The 24,154-nt window shown below is 41.1% G+C and overlaps 1 protein-coding gene across 1 annotated transcript; it reads right to left on the bottom strand.

Annotated features, from left to right (window-relative positions):
* Positions 1-336: 336 nt before the first annotated feature.
* On the bottom strand, positions 337-19,646 carry LOC113146384 (uncharacterized; the record flags this gene model as incomplete). The annotated part of the gene is made up of 5 exons (XM_026333756.1): positions 19,322-19,646; positions 18,779-18,946; positions 18,538-18,675; positions 16,582-16,832; positions 337-1,257 (listed from the first exon to the last, which is right to left on the bottom strand). Coding segments are annotated over exons 1-5 (1,803 nt in total), but the record flags the coding sequence as incomplete, so codon positions are not given.
* Positions 19,647-24,154: the final 4,508 nt, after the last annotated feature.

The raw sequence follows: 24,154 nt of genomic DNA, 5'->3' as shown, positions 1-24,154 counted from the left end.
CAAGGTTGAAGGGTTAAGAACAGTGCAGCGTTTGAGAGTAACATGTGACATTGTTAATAAAATATTCTGCCAGTGCATCTGTCTAGCTGGTGTAAGATGAGCTGTTTTTGCTTGCAGAATGAGAGAGTGGACTGCATGGGGGACATGTACTGTAAGAGGACTCATGGCAACAATATCAGTTGTAGCTAAGACAGCTTCAGTAGTAGCTGCTACTGCTCTCAAACATGGTACCATACCTCTCTCTGTTATAGAAAGATATTTTGAATAATAACCTATGGGTCGTTGCTTGTCACCATGTTGCTGGGTGAGGACAGCAGACATGAAGCCATTTCGTTCAGATACAAATAAATTAAATGGTTTAGTGTGGTCTGGAAGTCCTAGACAGGGTGTGCTTGACAAGGCCTGTTTTAGTTCTGTGAAAGCAGTCTCTGCAGTCAAAGTCCAAGTCAAATCGTCAGTCATGGCCAAATGTTTTCCCCCATGTGTGATGTCATTAAGGGGTTGGGAGATCTCCGCATAGTTACGAATCCATGGACGGCAATAGCCTGCTAATCCTAAAAATGACATCATTTGTTTTTTATTTCGCGGTTTTGGTACATCCAGAATTGCTTGGATGCGTTCAGGACCCAATTTGCGACCCTCCGGAGTTAAAATATGGCCAAGATAGCGCACAGATTGTGAGACAAGTTGTAATTTGTCTTTTGAAACCTTGTGGCCGTTTTCTGTCAGAAAACTTAGTAGAGACACTGTGTCTGTTTGGCATGCTAGCTTTGTTGGGGAACATATTAACAAATCATCAACATACTGAACTAGTGTGCTACCACATGGACTCTCCCAATGTGCGAGGTTTTCAGCCACTGCCACTGTGAACAGAGTAGGACTTGAAGAAAACCCTTGGGGCATGCGAGTCCATGTGTAACGTTTACCATTGAAAGTGAATGCAAACCAGAACTGTGAGTCAGGATGAACAGGAATGCTAAAATATGCATTTGCTAAATCAATAACAGAATACCAACGAGTATCCCCCGGAATTTGAGACACTAGTGTTATTACGTTTGGAACTGTAGGAGCCACTTGGTGAACAGCTGCATTCACGGCTCTGAGGTCCTGAACCGGCCTCCAACTACCATTTGGTTTCTTTACAGGCAAGATTGGGGTGTTGCAGGGTGACTGAGGACATTCCACAATAGCACCTTTATCTATCAGTGACTGAATGACAGGAGCAATGCCTTCAACAGCTTCAGGACTCAGTGTATACTGTTTTTTACAAGGCCTAAAATTAGACTTTGGCTGTACAACAACAGGAGTTGCACCTTTCATTTCCCCAAAATCAAACTTACTTGTAGCCCACAATTTGCTAGGTACTGTTGAAAGTAATGCTTCCTCATCAGCCGTCAGAGGCATAAGGAGTAACGGTTCTTTATGCTGTGAATACAACCTATGAATAGATCGTATAACTGGTACTAGGATATGTAAGGAGCAGGATGTAATGTTCAATGATTTGCAATGTAATCTACCATCACACTCTGGCTGCCAGTCTGTAGCCTCTAGTGCTGTTTTAACCCACGAACCTATATCTTCCCAGGACTGATATGGTTGCTTTGTCAATGCAATGTGTGGGACAAAACCCCTTTCTGTAAACACAGCTAATTGTGACTTAGAGAGGCTTACTACAGCTGCTGCACAGTTGTGTCCAATTATTACTGAGGTTATTTCCAGTGTGTCTTTGTCAGTTGTAGTCCAAGCTTCTTCATATGTGATATCTCTGTTTTCTGCCGAAACATGAGAAATACATTGTAGGATTGCAGGTGCCTGTGTTATCTGTGGCACCATTGAATATAATTCATCTATGTCAGGGAACTGTATGAGATCCCATGAGTAATAACAGGCAGGTTGTGACAAAGAGAAGGGATAGAGACCGGCTGTTGCACAAGTTAGGTTAATGCCTGTGGGCTCACATTTAACATCAACCCTTAGTGCACACATGAGGTCTCTGCCCATTAAATTTACAGGACATACATCTGACAAAAGGAACACATGTAATCTGTAATCACCAAAACATACTGTAAGTGGCTCTGATAGTGGTTCAAGACCAGGAATGCCTGATGCTCCTATTGTCTTAAGGTATTGTGTTGTTTTCTGTGCATTTGGGAGTAATTTAGATTGAATGACAGAAATCTCTGCTCCTGAATCTACTAAGAATGTTACATTCACTCCTTGTATCTTAAGAGTTAATCTAGGTGGTGTTTTTGAGTCTGATGTTAGTTGTATGTATTGATGGTATGTAACAACTGGTCTATTAGTGTGTGGTTGTAGAACTGTATGTGTGTCTCCGTGTAGTGCGATGTCCTGACCTGCCTCCCCTGCCTCCTATGCTTGAGGAGCCTGGAACCCTGGTGAATGCACAGCAAGTCCCTGGGGCGGAGCATGTGGCCAGGGTTTCTCTTGCACTTGTGTGTCCTGTGAAGTCCTCCTCCTGTCTGTAGGACAGTTACGGGATATGTGTCCATATCCGTCACAAGTGTAACACCGTACTTCTGTGTTAGGCTGTCCTCTCTGACGCTGATCCTGCAGAAATTTTCGGCCTTTTGGAGTGTAGTGTCGTGGCCTCAGGCCCCTTCTGAGGGTTTGCGTTCCCTGTTGGTAATACATCAACTGAGCAGTTTGGAGAGTCTTTACCTGGTTCATGTGAGCCTCCACTCGGTTCCTTTCTGCGTGTAAGACATGTGTCCATACATTTGGCAAAGTCTCTGTTTCCCAGCCTACACATGATGTCATCACGCAGCTCCTTAAGCCAGGATAAAGACCATTTACTAATGCAGTTTTCAACAGGTGGGTGTATGCCGCATTACCTGGGTCGATTCCTGAATGCGCAGCGAATACCGTTTCCATGCGGGTTCGATAATCAGCTGCTGACTCCCCCTCTTTTTGTCTGGTATTGTGAATCTCAGGCCAGCAGACTCTCAAAGGAAACGCAGTTCGTACAGCATCATACAGGGTGTCCATCATGGTGGTGAACTGTTGGGACCCCACTGTTGCCGTGGTTGACCATGTTGTGGGTCTGATGTTTGCCCACCGGAGTTTGAAAAACCTGCGACACACAGCTTCTACTTCCTGTAACGTAGGGTTATACATAGTGAGTAATTGCTGCATTGCTGTTACCCATTTCTCACCGCCAGTTTTTTGGGGGTCCGGTAGTTCATCCGTAACCTCCTTCAGTTCATCTGGCTGCCATGGTCTGTAGACGAGCACTTCTGGATTCCAGTTGGCCTGTGCCTGTGCGTCTTGTGGCATAGGCTGAGGGTTAGGGAACATCATCATGGGCATCTGGTGTATTTCCCCTTTGTTGGTCTGGCTCCTCAGCCAGTAGTCAAACGTAGCTGCTAGGGGAGACTTTGTTCTGCTCAAAGGATCAGGTGAAATTTGAGTTTTTTTCTCAGTCTGGGTTTTCGCTGGTTGAGGGGTTATGTAAAGAGAAGACAGGTCAGGATAGAGTTGCTCAGATTCACTTTCTTGTCCTTCGTCTGAACTTCCCTGTGACTGGGCACTTGCTGCTGCAGCCACCTGGGCTCTGATAGGCTGTGCTGCTGCTGGACCCCCCACGGGCATAGCGACAGCATATGGAGGAGGCAGGTTACCCTTTCTTACTCTACGTTTCTGTTTTCCCTTTTTAACTTCCTCACCATCAGACCTTGCTAATTTTACCATCAACCCTGCAGTGGATTTCTTTTCTTTCACCTCTGCCTCCCTTTCCCATTTCTGGAAAGAGTGCCAATTTATTTTCTTCCCTTTTCTTTTCTTTGTCACTTCCGCTTCTCTTTCTTCCAACAATATTCTACACCGCTTCAAACAGTCTGTGCTAAGTGTGCCTTGCAATGGAAACACCCCTTCAGTAATGGCGTGCCATAGTGGAATCTCCTCAACTGCACATTTACCCCATTTCTCTGTCATTATTTTAGCAGGGCCTGTCAGAGGGTCAGGTAGGATTTCTAATTTCCCCGGATTATTCCCCATGTTCCTAGACTCACTGGGACTGGTGCTTACACTTTCATTGGGCTTATAACACACACACAATAAATTCTCATTCACTCTGATCTTCCCATCTCATCGTATGGTCGGATCTTATCAGACAAACACTAACTTTGGGTAACTTTCTTCAGCCAGGTAGTTTGTATGACACTTTCGTTCCGAGCAACGTACCCTTACTGTACACACATTGTGCATACAAGACACTGAAGGAGTCACCACAAAGCTTATAAAATTATCACCACATTCACACGCCCAATTTATTTTATGGGATGATTTCTAAGAATAATAGACAATAATACCCTCACTCCTCAGAAACAATAATAGCTTACTCCTCATTACTTACTTCTCAGTAACAACATTAACAATAACAGCTTACTTTTCATAAACAACAATATCGTTTTCCATTAACAATCATAGCTTACTTCGTCAGTACTGTCTTAATTTTTTCATGTTTGCCACGTACGGGTCGTTTCCTTAATAAACCATATGGCTTCCCGAAGGAAGACTTACGTTTGTAATCCTCAGCCAGTGGGGTTTTCTCGTTGTTTCTTGTTTTTTTATTCTTTTTTGGTTTTTGTTTTTTAGGATTATTTTTTCATCATCTGGCGTCTGTCCCGCAGACACACTGGTCTCATTACCAGGAGGGATTACAACGATCACGTGATTACCAAACACACACCTAGGGTTTTTCTTTAACGCAGACCAAAAACATACCAAAAAACATACAGAAGAAATGATTCATAACACTGTACTCACTCAGTAAATGAATGGAGCATCCACTGTCCGCCACCCGTTCTGACCTCAGGCGGGATCCAGGTCCTCCGTTTGTCGGAGCAGAATTTTCCCTGTGTTTAACTTTTACCACCGGTGGTTTCCTTCGGTCTAGAACAGGCAACAGTCAGTGGCATGTCCATCCCATCCTCGTCGCCAAATTGTGGTAGAAATTTCTTTAAGTTTGAGAGTTGCTAATTCTCAGAAAACAACCACAAGTGTGATGAATCATCTCAGGTTTAATCACGGGCCCGGAGAGGACGTCCTTGCAGAAGTCCTCTCCCGTTTGGGTTAAAAGACCAGTTTATATACATTTTGACAAGAAAGGGGTGGACTAATCTTGAACAGACTCCACATGTTTGTTCAGGTACTATCTTCAGTCTTCTTACCATCAAAGAAACAAATTGTTGGCAGTTATTTACAACCTTCTACCCTAAAACACTAAAACAATAAAACAGACAGAACCACATACCATGAAAGGGTCAAGCAAACATTCAACCCCCACATTGGTTTAAGTCAGTGACCATTTGCTCTGTCGTAAAATCCCACAGTTCCCGTGCACTATTGTTTTTTAAACTAAGTCCAGAAATGGGTTAAAAGAAGATGCACTTTGAAAAGATGTCAAAAGTTCACTTCACATTAGCAGAGCATGAGTCTCTTTTTCACGCACCTTTTAAATTAGCGAGTTAGCTACATTATACTAAACAGATACACATGTATCATGCATCAGCAGTGCACGATAATGCCCTTCCCCTCACCTTCACAATTTGTAAGTTACCCTAAATAAAATAAAGAAATAAAGGCATTATAGTACTCACCACTTGTATTGCATGCAGATTGCGCTGTGCAGTTCTCTTGATGTCAGAAGTCGGGACTGGAGGCCGTCTTCTTCTTCTTATTGTTTTTTCTGTCTTCATGTTTTTTCATGATTTTGTTAAATGTTTCTCAGTGTTTCACAGTTTTATTATAGGTTTCTTTATTTATTTATTAATTTTTTTAAAAAAAATAGGCTTAGAGCAGGAATAATAGGAATAATATCAGATTTGATCCATATTCAAAAGAAAAATACACAAAAGTACAGTAAATTACAGAATATTTAATTTTTTTAAATTAAAGGGGTAGTTGACTAACAAAAATGAAAATTATGTCATCTTCGGAACAGAAATTAAGATATTTTGGATTTAATTGTGTAATTATGGTGTAACGACCATTGCTGTCTATCTTAATTTATGTTCCAAAGATGAACGAAATCTTACGGGTTTGGAATTTTCATTTTTAGATGTACTGTCCCTTTAAAATAGACTTATTTAACAACCATATACCATATGTTTAACATCTTGCTACAGTAGAATTTAAGGTATGTGTTTGTCGAATTTTTGAAGGTTTTATGTTGTAAATTCTATAGTACACATCAACAAAATGTGTTTTTTACCCAGAATTATACCGTTGATTTTAGGGGGATTACTTGCTTGAGAGGTTACGGTAGTTTTTAATTTATTTTAGCCAAAATTAATATTTTCACTGTAACAATTTGTGTTTTTTACATTTTAAGAAAGTAAAAAATTAAGTTATGTACTGTTTCTTAAATTACGGTAATTTAATGTATGTAATACAGTGACATGCTATTTTGGTTTAACCCTCTGGGGTCTGAGGGGGTTTTTGGGGCCTGGACAAATTTTGACATGTCCTGACATTTGTGCTTTTTTCAGTGTTTTTTAAACATATTAATGTCTAAAGTCTAATAACACTGTAATCAGCACAAAATTGGCTACAATAATATGTGAGCTTCAAGTTTATACATTATTGTGTTTTTGAGAAAAAAGTGTTTATGCATGGCTAGTGAAAAACTACAATTTTTTACTCACTGAAATAAGACCATAAAACACAAACAGAACATTGGTTCACAAGACTTTGGAGACCAGCATGTTGTAGGCTAAAGTGTTTACTTCACAATGTTGTGAATGTCATCTTGTTCACACATTCACAGTAAACAATACACTGATTTAAATTTTCTAAGACACTTTTTGTCCAGAAAGGCCATATGCAAGAGGGTGTGTCTGAGGATGAATAGTCATGTGATTTACCTGAGAACACAAAAGACGCACTGAACGTCCAGACAAAGGCGCGCATAATGAGCCTTTCAGTCAATGTAGATGGGACGGATTAGTGCAGCACAATACAACACAATGAGGAGCCAAACGATCCTCATTTGAGTTAAAATCAGTGTTTTTACTCTGAGGACAAGCTAAACTATTTGTCTCTGTGTGGAATGTAAGGAGCGCCGCTTCACGTGCGTAACGCGCCATCATCCAAACGCGCCGAAAAAGTGAGTAAATTCTATGATGAAGTTTGATATTTTGTGTCATTTCTCGGGGGCGTGCACATATTTACCTGGTTCACCTGAGATTATTTACATGTGAACAGTGGACAGTGTACAAGGCGGGACCACATTACCTGTAATGAGGTGAGACAGGAAAAAACGGACTTCTCCTTACGTTCATACGGATTAAATAAAAAGTGATGATTTGTTTTTGACTTGAATTGTTTCACTCAAAAGAAAACATTTCAAGCTTTCTAGCCATATAATTCTTATTTTTAGGAGGCAAGTATTCGCTGAGATTCTGGTTGTTTTATTTACGCGTCTGTGAAGAGAAATGGCAGAGACAGAAAAGTCCGAGAGCGCACCCTGTCAGCTTTCTTTATTTAAAAAAAGCACAACGTTTTGTTGTTATTATGATGGTATACCACTAAAACTAGACCCTTTACAGATTTGAATGATATGCTTCTTTTATCTGTACGATCAGAATTGACGGAGTAATTTAAGTTTGTTCCGGCCTTATCAGAAAAAGATGCGTCAAAACGCGCCGGCGCGTGCGTCGACCCCAGAGGGTTAAATAGTTTTTTACTGTTGCTGCTTTACAGTTTTTTACTGTAGTTTTCACAGACATTTTTTACAGTGCATGTCTTTTTTGTTCCCAATCCTAAACAAATGAAAACGTACCTAAACCATGTCTTTTTAATGCTAAATAGGTAGTTTTTGTTCCTGAACTTAACAATGTAATTTGCATTCCTATAACTAAAAATTTAGCTGTTGTTTCTAAACCTAAGGTTTTAGTAACAAAACCTAACTAACCACAAACAGTTGCAAGAAAAAGTTATGGCACTGTTTGCAATCTACTGGTTTTCTGCACAAATTAATCATGAAATGTCATCTGATCTTTACCAATGCCATGGCAACTCGTACCTTTCACTACGATTTACCATCAATGAGAACGGACAGAAACATACAGTACAGTATTTGGATAGAAAATGTCTGTTTAATGATAACCTGGAAATTGGTGGGAGCGTGTTTCCACCACATGAACAAAAGCAAAACCTGTGAGCGGTAGGTGACTGCTGTCTAATTTCGTGTGTGCGCGCGTGTGTGTGTGGATGGTGTGTTAATCAGGAACTTGTGTCTTAACAGTGTTTTTATTTCTGTATAAATTAGAGACTGACGGACCCTGACGGTGGCCAAGCTGTGTCGCAGTATATTTCCTTCAACATCATCGTCATCAGCACAATCCGCAGGGCTGCTGAGGTTGCAGACGCTGAAAACTTCAGGGGCAGGTGACAATATTTGTTTTTCCCTGCTATTAAATCTGATTGACATTAAGAAAATATTATACCTGTCCTTAAGAAGCTGAATGTATTACTGTATTTATTATTAGGTTTTTATGCTCATCCTTAAGAAGCTGGATGTTTTTCTGTATTCATTATTAGTTTTTATGCTCATCCTAAAGAGGTTCAATGTTTTCATATTGTCATGCTTGTGAGTGTCCCAGCAACTTATGTCTGGAATTTTGTGAATAAAAAACAAGAGTTTTGAAAAGAAACACGTCATTGTTTTTGACAGCCTACATGGAGAGGCTGATTGATAAAATCTATCGTGACCCTGCAATACCATCCTGGGTGTCAGAATTGCTACCCATAAAACATAAATTCAGAAAGTCAGGGGCCTCAGTATTGCACTATTATGCCACTGTTTCCATGTTAACTTGTTTGTGTGTTGATGTACTAGTACGGCCTTTGTTGTGTTTCTTCCTAAAGAAAAACTGCATCTTTAAACCCACCTTTGTACTTTGCCTTTGTGTGGCAGCATACTTTGTTAAAAAAGTGTTTTGAAGGGTTCTGGCTCTTTATGTGTTTACACTCTAAGAACATTTAACTGAAGTTCTATGCAATATCTTTCAATTAAAGATCTGTTACTTTTACAGTCCAGTTTCATCTCACTTACCTAGTAAATTGTTGTCTTTTACATAGTAATGTAAGAGAACTTACATGGTAAATGTTTGTGTTGAATGCATGGAAAAGAGAAAAACTTATTACAAAGGATGTGGGAAAAACATGGTCATTTCTGGGAAACAGATGAGACTTTCTTTTACAGTCCAGTTTCAGCTCACTTGCCTAGTGTTTTACTTAGTATAAATATATCTGGGTTATTACCAACATAATCCAGTGACAACTGAAAGGCATTTGATGGATAACAATTGAGGTTTTTCATCTGTAGTTACACTGTATTTACCTACTTGTTACAGATGGTAGTTACTCACATACTGCGAATGTGGCAGTAGGAGCCACAGACTAGCCGGTCATTTCGGGCCCAGATTCCATTGGCCATTCGCGCTAGTTGGCATCCTATAAAAGTGCCCTCCTTGGTGTTGTTCTTCCTTTTTTGTTTGGCTTCCGGCTGTTCGCTTCCGCGTTTATCGATGCCTCGCGGCAGGTAAGATAAGCCCTAGATTTTCCCCTATAAATGATCCTTTTTGTATTAATTTTAGCGTTTATTTTTTTAGCGTGGATTGTGTTCACTCACCCGCGGACAGGCTCGCCACTCGTTACTGATGAACGGTAAGGATTTTCGCTCGTTCAGTTTATTTAGCTGTGTTGGTTAGTACTAACTTAGCTTTTGCTATTATAGGTAAATATTGGAGCGTTTCCTGAGCTGTCGCCTTATAAGAGCTGCCTTTAGTCCGAAGTGGTAAGTTTAATGCCGTAGGGCAGGGGTATTCAACTAAAATTTAAAGAGGTCCAATTAGAGAAAATTTCTTGAAGCAAAGGTCCGGAAGATCATAATGTCTAACTAGTTAGTGTGATATATATTTAAGTAGCCTGGTAGTTTTATCAACATCTGCATGTAATCAATACCTGACTGTAAAATCAAATGAATTCAGTACAATTCAAAAATTTTCTGACAATATTTATTGTCATGTAACATACAACTGAGCATATATGTATGGCTGTAGATATGTATAATGTTCTCTCATTAACTAAGCTCTTTCTCCGTCTCACTTTACAGTTTCTCTCCCTTTGTTTTCTACATGTATCGCTCTCTTTCTTTTTCTTTGTACTGTCTTTTCATGCAGTGTTGCCAACTCGTCAGAAAGGAAAGTAGCTATTGGCTGTCCTAAAATTCGCTAGAAGTCGCTGAATGACGTCATCGTGTGATTTGCATAATGTCCATGGCACATGCTGTAATTGTGATGGACGCTTTTGCCAACTTCAGAAATGGAAAATAAGAGACAATTGTGATTCTTTATAAGAAATAAGAATAAGGGACACTCAAAATATTTGTACTGTGCCATATAATGTAGCATGATGGCCTGCAGTTAATAAGTTCTCAGAACTAAATACATTTGCCTTGCTGTAAATGACTGAGGCTGTTTGAGTCAAATGCAGTGATTTATTTTAGACAAAGAACATTTTACTTTTTATTTTATTTTATTTTATTTTTTTATTACGCCATGCATAGTACAGATCACGCACATACATGATCGCACGCGCTATTCATTTGCAGTCGGGACGCGGAGGCGTGAACATTTCCTGCTGTGACTGCAGCTGGGAGGGAGGGACTGCTGCGAGAGGACTGGGCCGCCTGTGAAGGCTTTGGGACGGGGGAGGGGCTCGCGGCTGCAGCTGATTTGCCGTCTTACTGCGGTAAATTGAGAAGTGTAAGAATGGTGCAGTACAGACACATCAGAGTCTCCAAAAGTCTCAAGTAACATCAGAAAAAGTCACCAGATTTGTCGCTAGTCGCTTTTAAAAAAAAAAGTGTCGCTAGAGGGGTCTGAATACTCACTAAATATAGCGACAAAGTCGCTAAGTTGGCAACACTGTTTTCATGTGTAACTTGCCTCTAGCGCTGTTTACACTGTAGAGTCGTAATATTTACCGCCTAGGATGCACAGACTTGATTGGCTGAGTGGTATCACATGGGATGGCTCAACTCGCATGCAATTGGTCTGTGTGTTTCCACTACTATAAAGTCTAAAAAAACTGCTCCGGTGGAAATAGAAGCGCCCCGTTAGGTTTTAAATCACAATCTTCTGTTTTGGCTGTACGTCCGGGTCCATATGGGGCGGCTTCTGGGTCCGCAACAGGACCGCGGTCCGCCTGTTAGTGACCTCTGCTATATAGTGTAGTTTTAAAACCAATAAATATTGCTGAAAAATACAGAAGGCAAATGATGTGTAACGAAAGGAAAAATATTTGAAGGAAGTTTTTCTTATGGAGAAAGAAGAGAAGATGGAACGAAAGATGGAAAAAGGGAAGAACTGAAGAAATGAAAGTAGTTTGAGTAAAGGATAAACTGATTGGTCAAAAGGCTGAAAGGAAAAAATGTGCTGGAAAAGAGCAAATATTAGCATTTCTTGGCTTTTATTTTGAAAAGGTAGCATGTTGCAGGAGACTCATGTGACCTTGAGTAAAGAACTGAATTTTAATTCTGAATAATTTTACTTTGTAACACTTGAGTAACTTCATACAAATAACTATAGACTTTTATTGTGAAAATACAAACATGTCTGGCTGTGAGAAGACCACAGTGCTGATGTTTAAAATGGCTTTAGTGAGTGCCTAAAGCTGTATCTTAATAGACAAAGTTGATTTTAATAAGGTACAACAAAGTTGATATTTGTGTTTCTTGGCGTTTATATTGAAATCATACAATAAAAAGGTGCATGTTGCAGGGCAGCCATATGACCTTCAATTAAAATATTGACGTTAATTTTGAATATTTATCATAGTTTAAAAGGGTGAATTAACTTTGTGCAAATAACTGTAGACTTTTATTGTGAAAGTCTGACCATGTCATCCCGAAGAAGACATCATGGCTGACATTATTAATGGTCTCAGTTGGTGTCTGAACCTGTATGTCAGTAGCCAATGTCCATTTTAAGCTCATGTTACTGTTTCTTGGCTTTTATTTTAAAATAGTGCAATGAAAAGGCTTTTATTTTAAACATACAGAGTGCTGCAGGAGACTCACGTGATCTTAGATTACAATCTTAACTTTATTCCGAATATTCATGATATTTTCCAAAGTTATAACAACTTCTTACAAATAACTAACTTTTATTGTGAAAGGCCAGCGCATGGCCTCCTGGGAGAAGACACCATGGCTGACATTTAAAACATCCTAAGTCGGTGTGTAAAGCTGTATACCAATATCCAAAGTCCATTTTAAGCTCATAGTAGTGTTTGTTGTCTCAAAGTGGATGACTACAGAAAAACTATAAGATAATTCCTTCACTAATAGTTCTAGGAGGAAGGGTCAGCGAAGAGACTGATGCATTTTTTGTGAAGATATTCCAAAAAATGAAGGATTGGTGGCGAGTTAGAAACAGCATTCATTTGTGTTTAAAATGTAAAAGGTAAATGTTTGATTTTGTTTTCTCTTATAAAGGAAAAAGCTGTCAAGTTCAGAGTGATAACTTTATAGAAAATGTCTGTAAGTCGGCAGGCTTTTATTTTGTTAACCGGATGTTATGAAAAAAGAGAGGGACGGAGCAAAAGAGAGAGAGGATGCTAGCTAGTTAAGGTTGTAGCTGAAAGGCGAAAACTCAAGTTGTGTACAGAAAAGTTTTGTAGTGATTGAAGTTTTAGGTTGTCAGCAAGATAATCTGTAAGAGCACAGACTTTTTATGAGAAGCTGAGAATTTCGACTAGAAGTTCGGGGTGAAGCTTTCATCTTCATGAGACCCGCTCGTTAATGCAGTGCGAGGAGCGTAGCAACGTGGACAGACGGAGGCGGCCAGCTAACCCTGCTCAACATGCTTCGAGTGGACTGTTGCTGATCTGGAGAGAGGAGACAACTTCGTTGATGTGCCCAACAGCTATCATCTTGCTTGGGGACAGGGGCACACAGACAAGTAAAGATAGTTGGTAACCTCCGAACGTGGAATAAGGTACCTGTTTATTTTGTTTGTTGCTCTTGTGGGAGTGAAGTGACCGCTGAGTTTTGGGTCTCAACGCTCACCAGCACCGAATCAGGCCTGCAACGGTGTTTATTTCATTTGGTTGGTATATTGGACATTTAAGTTAGTTTAGGAAAAAAGGGACAATGAAACCATATTGTGAGGAATTGGACTGGGACTAAACCATTATAGAGGAGTGAATTTGAGAGTTTTGTGTTGTGAATACAGTTTAATGCAATGTGGTAAAATACTTATTTGGGAAAAAAAGTGAATAACATTTGTTATTTTTGTTTAATTTACTTGCCAATTAAATGGGAGAATATCATTTATTTTTTAAGACAGTTTAGTAGTGTTATTCTTGGTGTTTGACAGTATAGCTATAATACTGTGCCTTTTAAAGAGCTTTAAAGGGTGAGTACACTCAATAATTTATCTCCTGTTTCCATAATATTAGGTCTTAACTTGAGAAATAAGATATCTATAGTAGCCCAAGACGTATATTATTAAGAGCATCAAAGTTACCATAGGAGTAAACTAGAATAAAAAATCAAAAAAAAAATCCAAAAAATCTCAGAAATAACTTTTCTAAAATTATAGCTACTCTAGATGGCATAACCCTGGCCTCCAGCACTACTGTAAAAAACCTTGGAGTTATTTTTGACCTCCGACCTCCCTCTCTTCCTCTCCTCCCACCTCATGTATATTCCACCACTGAATGTCACTAACCTTGTGCTCTCTCTCTCGCCTAGTTTGTGCTCTCTCCCTCTCTCTCTGTTTTCTCTGTACCTTCTGCAGGTGTCCCTGGTCCTGGAGCTGTATATTGCTGATGTGCAGTTACTGGTCCCACCAACATGCAGTGTCTATTTGTTGTTTATTGTTGCTGTTCTTTTCTCTCTGCTCTATCCACTCACCCCAACCGGTCGAGGCAGATGGCCGCCCAAACTGAGCCCGGTTCTGCTGGAGGTTTTTTCTTCCGTTAAAGGGAGTTTTTCCTCTCCACTGTCGCCAAGTGCTTGCTCATAAGGGAATTGTTGGGTTTTTAGTTTTAGTTTTTGTAAAGTGCCTTGAGATGATTTGTATTGAGATTTGGCGCTATACAAATAAAATTGAATTGAATTGAATTGAGTTAGGGTTAGGGTTAGGGTTGAATGCTGAATCAGCATTTAGCACGGTTCAGCACGGTTCTATTCGCCAAGGATACGCCAGGGCACATGACACAAGTTTAACAAATATGGCAGCAATCTTACCCGCAATGGTGACCAGGTGTCCAGAACTCTCTGCTGCAGTTTGTCCAGTAGTTCGTTCAACATGAGCCTTGCATAAGCCGTTGTCACGGCCCTGACAAACACATTCACATCATCTTCCCTACCGTCTCGGCCGTCAGAATGACGCCACTGAACCATTGCTTTATTGACAGTTATCTTGTCAGGGTTTAGCCTGATGCCTTCATGGATAAAATAGTCTTCGACAGATTTTTGCTGTTCCTCCTCTGTTTTGACGTGTTTGGGGTAACCCGATGCCTCTTGTTACATTTCAGAAATGTCTTAACATATTCCTTGAACAAAGTGTTGGTCTTGTTTGGCCATACATCATCAATGCACAGGATCTGGTACCCCTTTTCAACCACTTTTTCAACCTCAAAAGAAACCAACGCGCCCGTCAGCTGTCTCTCATGGTCACTGTGCTTGCACTCACTGACCTGATTCAGTTCCTCAGCACATGTAAGGCAGAGGGGAAACATCAGTTTGTGATGGCACTGACACGGCAAAACAGGATGGTACAGACCTCTAGGTGGTAACATGGTGCATTTGACAAGCTCAAAATAATTTTCAATACTGTCAAAATTGCCTACTATTATCTCTGGGTGGCCTACCGGATAATCTTTTGAAAATGTGTTTGAAGCAGTGTCAAACCCATCCACACAGTACGACCCCACCTTGTATGCACTGCCTCTGAGAGTGTGTCTAATCACTCGCTTTTCAGAATATGCCACAAATTCCAGCCACTGCACTGACACGTCTGAAAATGCTTTATTGCATTCCAGATACATCCTATTGTATGTGAGCGCCAGAGTTTCATAAGGGAGGAACACCCTCATACAGCTTGAGGCTTGTGGTAAAAGCAAAAGGGTCCACCTGAGTGCAATGCATAAATGCTGTGTAGTAGATCATGCAGGCCTTTCGCAGTACTTGTATGTCATTGTGGCAGTAATAAGCCAGCTCAAACTGCATTTCAAAAGGTGTGTTTTTAACCCTATTATACCACGTAATGAATTTCACCTGCTCACTCGGGGACATTTTGTCGTACCCATTGTAGTGATGGGCAGGGTACAGTCCTACATAAAATTAATTTTCAACAGTCTTGAATTTATGTGGAAAGTAGCCCTTGGGCAGATCATCATCAAAGCCTAATGTGGCTGGTGTTTTAGCCAGGCTCATAGGTAGAAAACTGAATTAATCAATCCAGCATTGGCTATAGTTGTCATCGTACATCAGAATTACTGTACTTCCCTTCATAATCACAAGGGGGGTGATACGCTGACTCACAAAGTATTCAAGTGTGTATGATATAGCTGTCAAAACCTGAAGCATTATGAGCTATAAAAGTATAGCCCTTATATTTGTTACACCTGTAGCGTCTGACAAACGCTGCCACACAATTTACACCAGTGAAACAAAATGAGTAGAGATTGCCCTTCATCTCCATGGCACATACAAAATTGACCTCATGCTTGCCATCACGGTATCTGGTTTCAAAGTCATACAGAATATAATTACCATGGGGTTCCTCAGCTTCTTCTTTAGGGCGCGTGGGCCGTATGAAAACACTGGTGTACCTCGCCTCGCCTCCACATTTATGTTTAGGCGACTGCCTACAGCTCTTGTAAATTTTACCACACTCCTCACAGTATTTCATAGTATCACAAGGTGTCATATGGTGATCTATGTCCGGTAATTTGTGATACTGGAAGCAGTGCATGGATTAACAAATACATTTGCACTTGCCACATTTGACAGTGGGGCCTGAGTGCTGCTCACACACTGTCAAGCAAACATTACATTTGTGTTTACAATTATGTAACAGCGGGGTCTCATATGTGTTGTAACAGTACTCACAGACATACAAGGCCCCAAAAAACCCTTAGGGTTTGTTATTAGATAATAATAGTGCTTCATGTAGGTAGAGCCAAATGGTTTGGGGGAGAGGGGAGTCGTGTTTGGAAACAGAGCGGCCGTTTTCTACTTCCACTATGATGAAAAATTATAATTTTTACCCCTAATTCTCTTTCAAATCTAGTAACATCACTGAAAGCTACCTATTGTGTGTGGTGGAGACCTACAGAGTCATGTAGTTCTTTAGCACAGTGTAATATTTCCAGACCCCCCATTGAGGGTTTTTTTGACCGGATAACACATTCTGAAACATACATTATTGTCTAAGGTATCATTATAAGGATTGTACAAATGCTCAACATGCTCCCCGGGCATGACACTTCGATGGCCCTGTTTATAACTGTGTTCAACCGCTCCCTAATGATCCCAGGTACCTGTTCGGGGTTATTATCAATGTTAATATCTCTAAAATTAATAAGCTGCCTCAGCTCTAGGGCATCAAAGGTAGGGATGTCACTGACAGTGATTGCGCCTGCCCCATGCTGCACAGCGTCGGCATTGGGGGCATTGTTATCTGCAGAACTAGTAGATGGCTGGTTCTGCAGCTGCTGAGGAGGGCTATGCAGCTCCTGAGGAGGCTCTGAAGTCACTGGCTCAACAACATCACATAGCATGCTCTGATCAGCTGTATGCTCACCGACAGGGTTCAACATGTTCATGAGATGTGTATTTCATCATTACATCGCATCCCACTAGCCCAGCGTGAGAATTCAGTATGTGACATTGCAGACTGAGGGTTGTGATTATCAACAGATCCACTCCTGTGTGTCCGTAATGTGTGTACCCTCTGCTGTTGTGTGTGCAACATATGCTTCTAGCTGTGTTTCCTGACATGAGAGAAATTGTTCTACCCTGCTGTTCAAACACTCATACTTTTCATTCAAACATTCATACTTTTCATTCAACCCTCTCACTAGCATAGACATTCGATAACAACTCAGTAATGTTTCGCAGTACACTGAGTGTGTTTTCACCGCGAGTCTGTGTTGTTACATCGGATGCACCTGCTGCAGCAGCAGGTAGCCCATGTACTGACACGGCCCCTCTCTCTACTGCAGCGTTAGCCTCTGGAGTTGTAGACACAGCATCAGCAGCAACAGCGTCTGACTCACTATCTGACTGTGAGGAAGATACAGCACCACTATATCTTGCTGAGGAATTGTATCCAGAACCTTCACTATCTGACTGTGCTGAATCGGTTGTGTCTGACCCCAGGGTATCTGCAGGTTTCTAAGAGCTAGATTTAAGACTTTTAAGACCTTTTTAATACCACGCAGAATGAAATTTAAGATCAATTTTGTAGAAATAAAATAAAACATCCCACAATACAACCAATTACCATAACACACTGTTTATTGATATAAACTGTTTACACACCGTTTGATTTATTGAGTAAAACAAAAATAAAATGCCAGGTGTTTTCCGACAGGTTTCCGCAGCCGCTTTGTCTTATTCACACCGCATGTGGGTCTCCAAAGCTTTCATACCCATTGTTCCGAGTTTTAAATTTTTTTGCACAGCCTGCACCGGACCTCGAACACGTTGCCACTAACTGGACTTAACCACGGCGCAAAATTAGGGTTTTGTAACCAATTGTCATTAAATTTACATTTACCCATGGCAAAAGACTAATGCTGAAACTTTCCCGCAGTTCACGCAGCTGCCAGAAAGCATGTGTTAAATAAACTCCCCTCAAACGCGTATTTTAGTTGGTTCCGCCTATTTCGTTCTGCATAACAAATACACGAAAGGATTTCAAATTGATTTCAAGATGAAACTAAAATCTTCTTTATGGGGTCAGTTAGATTTCATTTTAAGACCTTTGAAACGCGAATTTAAGACATTTTAATGCTAATTAAGGCCTTAGTTTTATAATATGGAATTTAAGACTTTTTAAGGATCCGCGGACACCCTGGACCCACTACCTGCAGAATTCTGTACAAAACTGGGGGTCTCTCCCTCACTATCTGTCAGGGGGGAAGATGGGAGATAGTCGACTATGTTTGCCTCTATGTCTGAAGAAATGTGTACAGCTCCTACCCCAGATGTACCACTACCGTCTGGGGCCCTATTTGGACATGGAAAATAGGACCCAGAAATCGCTGCATCACCCTCCCATGCCAAATCTCACCCTACTTCCCATATATCAACAGGAGGAGCCACCCAGGATGTTTGCAAAAGCAACCTCTCCCACAGCCCGTCAGACTGCTGTGTCAAACCCTGACTTGCCCCATATTGACTGCAAGAAAACTCGGTAAAGTCTACTATAGGGAATAAGGTTGCCACATCACCTTGAGATGAAACAGCTGAACCGTTATCCTCCTACTCACGCAGTTGTGATAAATTCAGATGCTCCAGGAATCGTGTTGCAGATGCTGTCTCTGAGGCCCACATCTCGTACTCATTAACCCTAGGTGTCAATTCAGCAGGTCTATTCTCCTGCTTCTGTCCCTTCTCCTTCTTCCTCTCTGATGGAAGAACATACATATCCCATTTTAAAAACACAGTATTTATATATATGGATATTTATCAAATGTATTTAATTAGTGATGAGATGCATTTTTCTCATACCCTCGCACTCATAACACCCCTGGTGGACACTGGGAGTTAACACATCCTCCTGGCTACTAGCCGTCGCGGTCTCTCTGGCCCCACCAAATGGCCCCACCGCAGCACTCGTGCACCCTCCTGTCCGCTCACTCGCTCCGGTATTAGAAAATGGGGCTTGGTTGCTCCCGTCTCCACCACAAGACATACAAAAATTATCAATGATGCTGGCGCTAAAACACTGCTTTTCTTTAATATCGTATTCAGCGTCTCTGCTTGTTTCTCCTAATATACGCTGTTCTCTCCGCCTTTTTAAAGAGGCACCTATATTCCATATAAAACCATATATTCGCGCTAGATGAACAACACACCATCCCTCCATCCGCCTAGCTTTAACCAACAATCCTATGAATAATAAATATAATACCACCATCACTAGCTAGAAAAAATTCCTTGTTACCTTTATCAGCATCATATCCTGTCCCCCCGGGCTTGAGGGTTTTTTTGACCGGATAACACATTCTGAAACATACATTATTGTCTAAGGTATCATTATAAGGATTGTACAAATGCTCAACATGCTCCCCGGGTATGACACTTCGATGGCCCTGTTTATAACTGTGTTCAACCGCTCCCTAATGATCCCAGGTACCTGTTCGGGGTTATTATCAATGTTAATATCTCTAAGATTAATAAGCTGCCTCAGCTCTAGGGCATCAAAGGTAGGGATGTCCCTGACAGTGATTGCGCCTGCCCCATGCTGCACAGCGTCGGCATTGGGGGCATTGTTATCTGCAGAACTAGTAGATGGCTGGTTCTGCAGCTGCTGAGGAGGGCTATGCAGCTCCTGAGGAGGCTCTGAAGTCACTGGCTCAACAACATCACATAGCATGCTCTGATCAGCTGTATGCTCATTGAGCATACAGCCCCCCCCCCCCCCCCCCCCCCCCCGAGAAGGTACATGTCAAAACCATTTTAATTTGAAAAGACCAAAAACGCTCACAGAGAACTGGTACTCAGTGCAGGGTGATTTTATTAACAGAAATCAATAAACACAGTAACAAAGGCTCGGGTCAGAGGAGAACAAAGGGTTAACACCAGACATAACGAGACACAGAACTCAGAGGTGCCGAGGCACGAACACAGAACTTGGGGAACCTAGGATTACGGTCTGGTCACTCACACTCACAGAGACACAGACTCAAACAGGGAACACACAAGAAAGAACACAGACTCAGAGGAACTAGGAATATGGCCTGGGTCACACACACACTGGGGACACTTCAGGCAAACAGAACAAACACAAAACTCAGGAACAGGTGTGGTAGAAATTTCTTTAAGTTTGAGAGTTGCTAATTCTCAGAAAACAACCACAAGTGTGATGAATCATCTCAGGTTTAATCACGGGCCCCCAGAAGTCCTCTGCCGTCTGTGTTACAAGACCAGTTTATATACAGTTTGACATGAAAGGGGTGGACTAATCTTGAACAATCTCCACGTTTGTTCAGGTACTATCTTCAGTATTCTTACCATCAAAGAAACAAATTGTTCACAGTTATTTACAACCCTGTACCCTAAAACACTAAACCAATAAATAGACAGAACCACATACCATGAAAGGGTCAAGCAAACATTCAACCCCCACATTGGTTTAAGTTAGTGACCATTTGCTCTGTTGTAAAATCCCACATTCCCCCCTTTTGACACAAAGTGTCAACACAATTATAATTACCAATCAGAGGGATACAAAACATTACATTATTAGACAGGGTATTTCTATAGCACTGTCATCATATGGGTTTCCTGAGGTCCAATCATTCAATTGTACTTCATCAGTTTTTGTTAATTCAGTTATAGGATATGTGTCCATGTCCTTTAAAGTGTGAAACTGTCCTCTTTGAAGCTGATTCTGCAGAAATTCTTGATTCCTCTGACATCTCGTGTTGTTCTGTCGAGATCGCAGGCTCCTTCTGCGAGGTGGTGTAGTTTCCTGCTGGTGAGCGGAGAATTTTATTTTTTTACCTGGTCCATGTCCGACTCCTCTCGGTTCCTTTCTGCGTGTAAGACGTGTCCATACATTTGACAAAGTCTTTGTTTCCCAGCCGACACATGACATCTTGACACAGCTCCTTGGGCCAGGTTGAGACATTTATTAATGCAGTCTTCGACAGGTGACTGTATGCCACATTATCCGGAGTGTGCAGCGAATACAGTTTCCATGCGGGTGCAATAATCAGCTGGTGACTCACCCCCCTTTTGTCCAGTATCATGAATCTCAAACCAGCAGACTCTCAGAGGAACTGCAGTCCGCACAGCTTCATCCAAGGTGTCCATCATAGCGGTGAATTGATGTGATCCCACTGGTGCCGTGTTGAGGGTCTGATGTGTCCCCGGAGTTTGACGAATCTGCAAAACATAACTTCTACTTTCTCACCCTACATTTCTATTTTACCTTCTTATTCTCCTCAACATCACTTTTTTACCTCTACCCTTAATTCTGCAGCAGATTTTTCTTACTTCTATTTCTGCCTCCCTTTCTCACTCTTGAAAAGAGTGCCAATTTATTTCTTCCTTCTTTGTTTTCCTTCTTTCACTTCCTCTTCTCCTTCTCGACAACATTCTATAACCACATTTTTAACCCATTTTTCTACCATCATTTAGCACTGGGGCTGGTGCTTACACTTCCATTGGGCTTATAACACACACACAATAGTTTCTCATTCACACTGATCTTCCCATCTCATCGTATGGTCAGATCTTATCAGACACTAACTTTGGGTAACTTTCTTCAGCCAGGTAGGTTTGTATGACACATTCGTTCCGAGCAACGTACCCTTATTGTATACACATTGTGCATACAAGACACTGAAGGAGTCACCACAAAGCTTATAAAATTATCACCTCATTCATATGCCCAGTTCATGATATGGGACAATTTCTAAGGTGGTTCTTATAGACCATAGGTCACTAACAGGCAGACCGTGGTCCGGGTGCGGACCCAGAAGCCGCCCCATACGGACCCGGACGTACAGCCAAAACAGAAGATTGTGATTTAAAACCTAACGGGGCGCTTCTATTTCCACCGGCGCAGCTTTTTTAAACTTTACAGTAGTGGAAACGCACAGACCAATTGCATGCGAGTTGAGCCATCCCACGTGATACCACTCAGCCAATCAAGTCTGTGCATCCCAGGCGGTAAACATTACGACTCTACAGTGTAAACAGCGCTAGAGGCAAGTTACACATGAAAACAGTGTTGCCAACTTAGCGACTTTGTCGCTATATTTAGCGAGTATTCAGACCCCTCTAGCGACACATTTTTTTTTAAAAAGCGACTAGCGACAAATCTGGCGACTTTTTCTGGTGTTGCTTGAGACTTTTGGAGACTCTGGTGTGTCTGTACTGCACCATTCTTACACTTCTCAATTTGCCGCAGTAAGATGGCAAATCAGCTGCAGCTGCGAGCCCCACCCCCATCCCAAAGCCTTCACAGGCGGCCCAGTCCTCTCGCAGCAGTCCCTCCCTCCCAGCTGCAGTCACAGCAGGAAGTGTTCACGCCTCCGCGTCCCGACTGCAAATGAATCGCGTGTGCGATCATGTATGTGTGTGATCTGTACTATGCATGGCATAAAAAAAAAATAAAATAAAATAAAAAAAGTTCAAATGTTCTTTGTCTAAAATAAATCACTGCATTTGCCTCAAACAGCCTCAGTCATTTACAGCAAGGCAAATGTATTTATTTCTGAGAACTTATTAACTGCAGGCCGTCATGCTACATTATATGGCACAGTACAAATATTTTGAGTGTCCCTTATTCTGTCCCTTATTTCTTATAAAGAATCACAATTGTCTCTTATTTTCCATTTCTGAAGTTGGCAAAAGTGTCCATCACAATTACAGCATGTGCCATGGACATTATGCAAATTACGCAATGATGTCATTCAGCGACTTCTAGCGACTTTTAGGACAGCCAATAGCTACTTTCCTTTCTGACGAGTTGGCAACACTGCATGAAAAGACAGTACAAAGAAAAAGAAAGAGAGCGATACATGTAGAAAACAAAGGGAGAGAAACTGTAAAGTGAGACGGAGAAAGAGCTTAGTTAATGAGAGAACATTATACATATCTACAGCCATACATATATGTTCAGTTGTATGTTACATGACAATAAATATTGTCAGAAAGTTTTTGAATTGTACTGAATTCATTTGATTTGACAGTCAGGTATTGATTACATGCAGATGTTGATAAAACTACTAGGCTACTTAAATATATATCATACTAACTAGTTAGACATGATCTTCCGGACCTTTGAAATTTTCGAAATTTTCTCTAACTGGACCTCTTTAAATTTTAGTTGAATACCCCTGTTATAGACAATAAAAGTTCACTTCTTATAGACAACATCTTACTCCTCATAGACAATAGCGTACTTGTCATTAACAATAGCTTACTTCTCATTTAACAGCTTAGTTCACATTAACAACATTATCGAACTTCTCATTAACAATCAGAGCTTACTTCTTCAGTACTGTCTTAATTTTTTTCCATGTTTTTCACGTACGGGTCGTTTCCTTAATAAACCATATGGCTTCCCAAAAGAAGACTTACATTTGTAATCCTCAGCCAGTGGAGTTTTCTCGTTGTTTCTTTTTTTTCTTCTTTTTTGTTTTTTCAGGATTATTTTTTCATCATCTGGCATCTGTCCCTCAGACACACTGGTCTCATTACCAGGAGGGATTACAAAGATCACGTGATTACCAAACACACACACCTAGGGTTTTTCATTTTGACGCAGACCAAAAACATAAATCAACACTTAACAGACATACACAAGAAATGATTCATAACACTGTACTCACTTATCAAATGAATGGAGCATCCACTGTCCGCCACCCGTTCTGTCCTCAGGCGGGATTCCAGCCCTCCGTTTGTCGGAGCGGAACTTTCCCTTCATTTTTAAATTTTACCACCGGTGGTTCCTTTGGTCCAGAACAAACGCCGGTCAGTGGCCTGTCCATCCCATCCTCGTTGCCAAATTGTGGTAGAAATTTCTTTAAGTTTGAGAAAACAACCACAAGTGTGATGAATCATCTCAGGTTTAATCACGGGCCCGGAGAGGACGTCCTTGCAGAAGTCCTCTGCCGTCTGTGTTACAAGACCAGTTTATATACAGTTTGACACGAAAGGGGTGGACTAATCTTGAACAGACTCCACGTTTGTTCAGGTACTATCTTCAGCCTTCTTACCATCAAAGAAAAAAATTGTTCACAGTTATTTACAACCCTGTACCCTAAAACACTAAACCAATAAACAGACAGAACCACATACCATGAAAGGGTCAAGCAAACATTCAACCCCCACATTGGTTTAAGTTAGTGACCATTTGCTCTGTTGTAA

Source organism: Mastacembelus armatus, unplaced genomic scaffold, assembly GCF_900324485.2.
Source record: "Mastacembelus armatus unplaced genomic scaffold, fMasArm1.2, whole genome shotgun sequence".
NCBI lineage: Eukaryota > Metazoa > Chordata > Actinopteri > Synbranchiformes > Mastacembelidae > Mastacembelus > Mastacembelus armatus.
The sequence above is the reverse complement of the archived record's forward strand: the minus strand, read 5'-3'. Positions and strand labels throughout refer to the sequence as shown.